The following is a 9,421-nucleotide window of genomic DNA, read 5'->3' on the forward strand; positions in this document are numbered from 1 at the left end:
ACTAGTAGGGGTTAGCAGCAACAGGGACTGAGCTGTAGTTGTTAATTTCTCGAGGGGAATTGGCATAGCGTTTAAATTTGGCAGAAATTTACAAAACAATTGATATAAAACAACATATTTTTTGTGTACTTATGTTTGTACCAAATGATTCATCCTCCACCTCGCTACATAGATTGTACAGTAGGTGTATAGCTGTTGGCTTTAAAAGCAAACAACTTTTGGGCATAATTCAGTCGCTTCCCTTCTATCACCTCTCTGGGGCCCCTCAGTGCTAACATCCACTCATCAGTCAAGAACCTTGTTGTGACTTTTGACTGTAATTTCAAGTTACAATCAAATCAGTTGCGGTCAAAATCAGTTTCTTTCAACTTAGGCTCTTGGCTAGTATAAAAGCTATCTCTCCCCACCCGACCTACAGAGGGTAATACATGCATATATCTCTCCGAGGCTCGATTATTGCAACTCCCAGTATGTAGGCATCGATCAGGCGACTCTTAGGCGTCTGCAGCTCGTGCAAAATGCTGCCGCCCACCACACAAGAAAAACCTCGACCACATCATCCCGGTCTTCCCATCACTCCATTGGATTTTAAGATTGTATTGTTTACTTTTAAAGCCCTATGGTCTGGCCCCCCATATTTATCAGAATGTATATACAATCACATCCACCATCCAGAGCCCTGAGGTCGACCTTGGTCATTGTAAATGTGATTTGTAAATAAAGCTTGAGTTGAGGTATGTAGAGAGCAGACATCGAAAATAATATGACCCTTATTCTGTCCGATATTGTGGAAGGAACGAACAAATGCACAATCTAGCCTGCAAGGACTTGATGAGGTGACGCCCTCTGTTCTTCTCACTGCACACAATCTGTTTCACTTCCTAACATAATTCAATTTCAAGCGCAATTTAACAGCGCGACAGTAGCAGAGTGTTATTTCCCCATCTAGATGAAACACTTCATTTGATTTTAACAATGAACTGTGTAGTTTGTATCCTGTTGATGCAGACAGTGCTCATCCCACACAAGTACAGATGATCTAATCACGTCATGCATTCAGCTAGCGATCTGTGCCGCATTTCATCTCCTTGTTCTCTGTCCTCGCCCCTGTAGCTCTCTATGAAATAAAGCAGGTATGAATTGAAATAACAATATTACAGAGAAATACATTTTGACTGAGAAACGTTTGGGGATTTTGTTACCTTATACTTCCAATATATTTAAATATTTACAATAACTTTTTTCATGACCGTTGGATCCATAAGTGTGATCAGTTATCTGTCTGGTTGATTCATTCAGAGATGTATTCATGAATTCCATCCCTCTCCCCCCAGATGACTGGCGCCTGTACTGTGTGCGGGGGGAGGTGGCGGTAGAGGGCCATCTGCTGGAGGTGGCGTGTCACTGTAACAGCCTGCGGTCGCGGGTCTCCATGCTGCTGCTGAGCGTTAGCCAGGCTCTCATCTACCTGTGGCACGGCTGCAAGTCCCAGGCACACACACAGGAGGTGGCGCGCACGGCAGCCAATAAGATCAAAGAACAGTGAGTAGGACACAGAAATACTTCAATTTTTCTCTGCCCAGCAAAAAACATATTTGACGTGCACAATTTGTGGTGGGGGTTAGGAAAATCTCATCCAGCAGAGACTTCTAAAAGTATCTACTGGTGAGAAACTGATGATGATGATGAAATTTTATTACCATTTATTAGAATTCACTGTGACACTATTGTCTCTGTCTGTGTTCAGCTGTCCGCTAGAAACCGGCTTCCACAGTAGCAGCAAGGTGACCATCTGTGAATTTCACGAAGGAGCCGAGTCCACGGGATTCTTTGAAGCCTTGGGCAGGAGAGACAGGAAAGCCTACGACTGCATGCTGCAAGGTAGGTGGATCACATGAGTGTAACACACGTGGGTCACAAGTTCCCCCACGGTATTGAACTGAAAGTTGTGTGGCAGACCAAAGCACAAAGATTGTAGTATTTCCTCTACTTAATACATTCCAATGTCTGGATGAGCTCAATTTCTGGTGACCCTTGAACACTGAACACTGCTGGTCTGCACAAAGTGAAAGGGGTTATTGACTGTATAATCTACTAGTGACCTTACTCATAAACCCCTTTTTGACCTTTGACCCTTAGACCCCGGGAGGTTCAACTTCACGCCACGCCTTTTCCAGCTGAGCAGCAGCTCAGGAGAGTTTTCTGCCGTGGAGTTCTTCTACCCTGCCAGAGACCCACAGCTGGTCAACTCCCTGCCTTACCTGCAGGAGGACCTCTACACAGCCTCACAACCAGGTACGCACACTTGCACATGCACACACACATACACAGACACACAACGTTGACGGCAAATTACTGCCAAAACTTGACCAACGTCATACACAACAACCAATTTAAATTGTACACAATACATACATTTATCTCATAATTTATCAAGAAGCTTGACACCATTAACCACATGAACCCCAGCATCCATTTCTTTCTGGGCCTGTCATAATTGGCGAAAATAGACGAACATTCAGCAAAAATAGACAAACTTTGCTATTTGACATGCAACAAAGTATATATGATGCGAGTAGATCATAAACTAGAAAGGTGCAATCAGTAGAGTACAAATCTCCGTCAGGAGGCATGCATGGCCTAATAATAATAGTGATGTACGCAGTTACATTTCTACCTACAGCCATGAAAGAGTAGCATGGCATTACCGTGCTACTTTTTTCTTCCTCCTGGGATGTCCCCATCACATCAAATTGTCAAATCCAACATCCTCGTTCAGCATCTCTACCATGTGACGGCATTGTTTTAGGATATGTTATAATAGTTATATTTTATCTAGCTATAATGTCTAGTTTTAGTGAACGCTGTGCTGAGCGTCAGCACTCGTAAACGGGGATAAAGACTGACTTAAGACAGCTCAGATTGAGTTTAATGTGCACAGCCATTAAGACTCATAATTTGGGGGTGTGGGGGCATGATGATACGTTTATAAATGTATATTTTTATGTTAATATACCGTCTGATTGTACGAGTGACATTTGCCAATCGCATTTCTGTGATTGGCTATTTCCAGTACATCCCATAAGCCGGAGGTACAGGAGCATTGGCAAATTGGTCAGCTAGCAGGACGCTTATCCTATAGCCTGGAGGGATGATTGCTCTGCAAATCCAAAAAAGAAATCACCGTTATCATTGACAGATTTGAAACAAAATGAGAGAATTGAGGTCCTTGGCCTGATGCAATGCACAATAAATATGACGCTGACCACCAGCCTAGTCGCATCAGGTTGATATTATCTTCCCCATTTTTCTCTCTCTGTGTTTAGCCCTGTTCTTGGTGGACAACCACCATGAGGTTTACCTGTGGCAGGGCTGGTGGCCCCAGGACAGTGAGAGCACTGGATCTGCCCGCATCCGCTGGGACGCGGACAGGAAGTGCGCCATGGAGACTGTGCTGCAGTACTGTAGAGGTATGCCACCTCAACATGGGTCACACAAGAGACAATACTGTAGAATGACAAAATGACAGTCACTGACACTGTAACACACAGTTGAAACGTTTCAATTACATGTTCAAGTAAAACACTGCAGTGAAATGTTGCTGTGAAACGTTACAGTCAATTGTTGCAGTGAATCGTTAACGTGATTGTTACAGTGAAACGTTATACAGTAGTTACTTGTTGCGGTAAAAGGTTGCAATGAATCACTGTAGTGACACATTGCAGTTGTTTAACTTGTGACAATGTGTATAGTAGAATGCAGCCAGTCCCAGCCAGGGCATAAGACAAAACTAAAAAAGATGCACTCGTTTTCCTTTTGAGTTTCAGCTTCAGTTTTTATGCACCACATCTCTGGAACAAACCCTCGGTTCTTTTAAATCAATCTGTTTCCTTTCTGTTGTTTGCCCACTGCCTTTGACTGAGGCAGTTTTTTATTCACTTATTGTCTTGCACTGTAACTCTATTCTTGTAGTTTATGTTGTATTGTATACCTATTTTTATTGTATTGTATTCAAATGTCCTTTTTATAATGTGTTTCTGTTGCACTTTGTCTTCCGCTTCATTTAATGTTTTTTGTAAAGAACTTTGAATTGCCATTCAAATGTGCTATACAGCTCACATGACATTCCCTTGCTCTCCATTAAAACATCCTTGATGGCCTACTATCGTCCACAGAGAAGAATGAGAAGAAGCCTCCCAAATCATATCTCATCCACGCTGGTCTTGAACCGTTGACTTTCACCAACATGTTCCCTAGCTGGGAGCACAGAGAGGACATCGCCGAGATCACAGAGAGGGTAGGTTGTTGTCAAACACTGCAGGCTACAGGATGTGCGCTCTTGCAGGTGTACTGTAAACGGTCTATCATTTTATTTGAGACCATAAGAAGGAACCTTTAGACTAGAGAATCGTGTCAAGTTGTCACATGTTAGGGATTTTAGTTTTTAGTCCTGCTTTATTGAACAGTTCAGCTGTGTGTGTGTGTGTGTGTGTGTGTGTTTGTGTGTTTAGGGGGGGGGGTATATGTATGAGAGGTATGCTGAGCCTGAATCCCAGCAGAAATACTTAAACATGGGGAATATCTTCTTACCAGAAGCGAACTGTTGTAAAAGCAGAGGTATTACCCGTCTATCAGTGGCCAGGAAGGTGCTAGCATGCTACAGTACTTCGCCAGCCTTTGGCAGGCTTGAGTCCAGCATCTTCCAGAACAGGAACCCAGCCAGAAGGAAGTCTGTCTCTCCACACTGCTTTCTGGTTTGGAACCTGAACCCCCTATAAGAGACACATACAAACTCTAGCAGCCTTCCACATCTGCTGCCTTTAAAGGATCCTTGGTTGTGTCCTGGGTAGGCAGATTGCCCTACATGTGGAAATCCACGACCAGATCCACATACTGTACCCTGCATTGCAGTGCTCATTACCCCAAAACACCTTCGATGGGTCAAGCATGTGATCCCATGTGATGAGTCTGCATGCCTGCCCAGTGCCCACGGCTTTCCTAGACAGATTCTCTATAGCCAGCTCTTGGATGGTAATAAAATACAATTTTAAAAAGAAATGTGCTTTTTAATACTTTTCATTGGTTCATTTCTTTTTTACCAACACACAGACGTAAAGGGTGTTCAATAGCACTGATTTATGGTTAAAAAAAAAATGCTAAAGCGTCAAAATGAAGTTAGCTGGTTTCTGCCCGACAGCAGCGAATTCATTATGAAAATGCATCTGCTAAAAGCGTGTTCATTTCAGCTGGTCTTTAATGTCTGAAATATGCTACTGTATATAAAGGATGTAAATATTGTGTGTTGTACCAGGAGGCAGAGGTGTGTAACCAGATAATTCTGGTGGAAGACGTGCTGGCCAGGTTGTGTAAGACCACCTACCCACTGGCAGACCTGCTGGCTCGGCCGCTGCCCGAGGGAGTAGACCCCCTCCGGCTGGAGGTCTATCTGACCGATGAGGACTTTCAGGTGAGACCCAGGTTTAGTGATTGATACTGATGCAACGTAAGCCTAGAACCCTGGAATGCACCTGTGTACAGTACGTGTGTCAAATGTGCGATTACTGTTTATAGCAGTGGTCTTCAACAGGGGGTCCGGGACTCCTAGGGGGTCCTCAGAGTTACTACAGGGGGTCCGCCAAATCTTTGTGTGATAGGAACTTATTTTTTACATGAACAACCCTGGAATTCCTATTCTGAGGGGAACATTAGCCGAAAATAGCAGATCTACAAGTAGACAACTTGTAGATCGGCTATTTTCGGCTATAGGAAGTATAGAGCCAAAGGTCAAATTGACTAAGTATTGACGATTTAAGTGGTTAAATGTCTGAAAGTATACAGTATATGAAGCTATCTTTGAAATCGATGAAGAATTTTAATCTGCAACACAATTTTATACAACATGTAGTGGGGGTCCCTGCTTCATCTCCCTCTCAGCTAAGGGGTCCTTGGCCTGAAAACGTTGAAGACCCCTGGTTTATAGTATAATAATAATTGCGTGTTGTTCAGGTGTCATGATGGTACTGTACATGTCTTTAATGTCTCACGTGGATACCCCTGGCCTCAAAATATCCTCTTTCTCTCTCTCTTTCCATCTCTTGACTCCCTCTTTTCTGTGTCGGACCATGGGACACACGTGTGTGACACCATTTCATTATGTTTTCAGTCATCCTCTCGCCATCGCCTGTCTCTCTGATACTTAACCTATTTCATTCACTCCACCCTCCAGGGTGTAGGGGCTGACGGGAAGGTGAGTCCTCTGATGTGAGCATGGCCAGGCCCGACAACAAGCATCCGCACTTAGTTATTCGACTTCATCACCCATAATTCTGTCTTTTTTCCGAATCTTAACGTCCTCTTCCGTTTCTGCCACAAAAGGGATAGTTCACCCCAAAAAAATTTTTTTTTTTCTATCGATTAGTCACCCCATGGATACTTGAATTCATGGATATTTTTTTGTTTTCGCCAGTCGCATTCCTAAGCCATCAGCAGACCGGTAGGCAGCGGTTCCGGCAGGAGATACAAAGGAGTTTCTTTGTGTCTCCCACTGGGACCGCTGCCGGTCATGAAATTATTGGCTTAGGAAAGTGACAAACACTAAAGTCTCCATTGGGTGACTAATCGATAGAAAAAAAGTCATTTTGGGGGTGAATTATCCCTTTAACCACTTTCAACCTGCTGTCCCTATTTTGGTTATGTCATTATAGGCAAACATTTTCAAAAGCATTCACACATTGCAAAAATACCCCATCTACAAGCTTGGGCTTGTAGATAGGGTATTTGTGCCAAGCAACACCATCATATGACGAAGTATAAAATAGGGCTTATAAGTGGTTATGACATCTCACTTGTGAATGTGTGTGTTTTTCAGGCATGTTGTTCACTCACAGGCTACAAAACAAGTTGTGTGGTTTCACTTTTCTGAACGTGCGAGTGATAAGCACTCTTTTGTCCAAGCTGATGGGACATTGTTATTGGAAAGCCGTTTGAGGAATGACGTGTGGTTTTCATCTGCATGAGTGTATTCTCGTGGATACTTCTTACATCATTGCATTTCTCACCTTGGAGATGACAGGTTTTGGGAAGCATTCCCCAAATAAGGATTGTGAAATATTGAAAGACTATACTCATCCATAACACTTGTGTTATTGTATATTGTTGCACTGTAATTAACAATTATTGAATCGTAATCAATTAATCTATGATATTATCGTACGTAGACCATAGAAGGATGGTAAACTTTGGTAATAAACTACACAATTATGGTAATCTGAAGCCAAATGAGCATCTTGAAATTGCTTAATATTTTTAACCAGCAGTCAAAAACATAACTTAATTTTCTAGTATAATTTAACGCAGAGAATTAATATTTTGGTAAAATTGTAAATGGCGTGTCTGATTTTCTCTACATAATGCATCATTAAACTGATTATTCGATGAATTAATTGATTACATATTTAATAATCGGTTATCCTATGAGTCGTTTCAGACCCTGTATATTAGTGCAGTGGTTCTGAATATCTTGCGTCTTTGTACTCCCACAGAAAGCTTTGGAGATGACAAGAGAGGAGTATGAAAGTTTGGCCAGTTGGAAGCAAGGTAAGCTGAAGAAAGTCAAAGGATTGTTCTGAAAGATTGAGACAGAGTGCTGACCTGATGACATCACAGACCACTGATGACATCACAGACCACTGATGTCCGGATATATGTCAGACTGGAGCAGGACGTGCGAACCGCCACAGGAGTTTCTCTTGTTCGCCTCTGCAAAGGTGAAACAAGAGCCTTCAGGGTCTGCCTCTACTTAGCAAAATGCTGGGAAAAAAAGACTAAGAATGGAGGGATGAGAAGGAGTGGAGAAGAGGAAGCGTTGGATAAGCGGAGGTGTGTGAACCTCTCATGTCGGTTTTCCATTGTTGTGTTGGGTTTTGTCTGTGTAGGACTCGGATGTAAATGAATGCTCTTATAAATATTGTACATGTGTGGGCGTGTGTGTACTGTGAATGCGTGCGTGCAAGTGTGTTAACGTGGCACTTTTTGAATCGACTGTAGTTATGTTTGTACATATGTGTATATACAGACCAACCATTGCCCTTATAGGACTCCCTAAAACCAGGTGTTTCACCTGGACGGGCGTGGTTTTGCGGGACGTTGCGGCGTACGCTTCGGCGAGCCCCATGACCTTCTCAGCCCGTGCTTTGAGTGCACGTTCATGAGTTTTAGTTACGTTAGTTTTGTACTACACCAGTCATGCTAACATTACAATCATGTCATAACATGTGCCCCATATCATGTGCCATGAAAATATTGGATGAAATAAAGAATGTTTTTAAAGAACGCATGAGTTTTTACATCACTTGAAAACAAGGCAGGAGTGGGCTCAAGTCCCAAGAGGCCGGCCCAAGCGAGGCATGAGCCGAGTGGTGTAATGGCCGCGATGTTGAGTCGGCGCCAGTGGTGGACAAAGTATATACTGTAAGTAAATATTCAAGTATTCAAAAGTACAAATTATGAAGTAACATTTTAAACCTATTTGTTTACATAATAAACGGCTAGTACTCTGATGACTTGTCTGAAAAATCTACAGAGAAGTTAGTCTGGAATTGAGTGTGGACAACCATGCAGCTTTGTTCTGATGTACTGCATGTGGTTTTGTGATTGTTTCAAAGGTAGATTGACAGACATGTTGTAGAGGCTTAGCAAGATAGTGCAGTGGGAAATTACTTTCTTTTATTAAAAGTCTACAGTGCCTTGCATTTAGTTTTTAACGGGGACTATATGATCCAAGCACTAATATCCTATTACTTGGGCTTTATTTATGCTAATGAGTGGCTGTCAGACTCATAGTATTAGAACAATAACCTGTATTGTTTTAATATGTAGCCTTTTGTTTTATTCTATGGAAGTAGACGGTGTACAATAGGCTCTATGCACAGCAGCCATATTGGAAAGAAATTGGGCCTCTTCTTACTTCCTTCACAGGTGTTACCAATGATACTAATGAAGGCTCCGTTCCATTTTGGTCAGGGTGCTGATATCGTGCATGTTGGCTCACTAGAAACACTCATTTTTTGTTCCCAAATAGCCCCTTATGGTGGGTGTGTAACTCTGAGAGTGTACAAATGTTACGGGTCCATTTGGTTCCATTTGTACACTCTCAGAGTTATGGGGGTCCTTGAAAATAAGACAAACACTATGCTACACTAAATGGAATGGAGCCTTAATTAGTATTATTGGTAACACCTGTCAAGGAAGTAAGGAAGGGGTCCAATTCATTCCCAATATGGCTGCTGGTCATAGAGCCTATTACAGAAAATCCATCAATTAAAGTACTTCCCCGAGCATCCTCTAGAGGTCACTACAATACCAAATATTGTTATATCATCAGCCAGTGATGTGACTGTTGAAGATCAACGGAAGATGAAAT

General features: G+C 42.4%; 1 protein-coding gene across 25 annotated transcripts in view; it reads left to right on the top strand.

Annotated features, from left to right (window-relative positions):
* Window positions 1-8,326, top strand: part of svila (supervillin a) — a 99,314-nt gene extending 90,988 nt beyond the window's left edge. For 21 of the 25 annotated variants that reach the window (XM_084048955.1, XM_084048956.1, XM_084048961.1 and 18 more), the window contains 8 exons: window positions 1,335-1,542; window positions 1,748-1,881; window positions 2,140-2,295; window positions 3,327-3,470; window positions 4,176-4,297; window positions 5,312-5,467; window positions 6,227-6,247; window positions 7,542-8,326. In XM_084048955.1, the coding sequence (XP_083905081.1) occupies window positions 1,335-1,542; window positions 1,748-1,881; window positions 2,140-2,295; window positions 3,327-3,470; window positions 4,176-4,297; window positions 5,312-5,467; window positions 6,227-6,247; window positions 7,542-7,628 (1,028 nt within the window). In that variant the 3' untranslated portion in view covers window positions 7,629-8,326. Of the gene's footprint in view, window positions 1-1,334; window positions 1,543-1,747; window positions 1,882-2,139; window positions 2,296-3,326; window positions 3,471-4,175; window positions 4,298-5,311; window positions 5,468-6,163; window positions 6,262-7,541 lie in introns of all 25 variants that reach the window. The other 4 variants (XM_084048962.1, XM_084048960.1, XR_014600150.1 and 1 more) reach the window with 3 other exon arrangements.
* Window positions 8,327-9,421: the final 1,095 nt, after the last annotated feature.

This window comes from Gymnoscopelus microlampas, assembly GCF_963454915.1.
Source record: "Gymnoscopelus microlampas genome assembly, chromosome: 22".
NCBI classification, from domain to species: domain Eukaryota; kingdom Metazoa; phylum Chordata; class Actinopteri; order Myctophiformes; family Myctophidae; genus Gymnoscopelus; species Gymnoscopelus microlampas.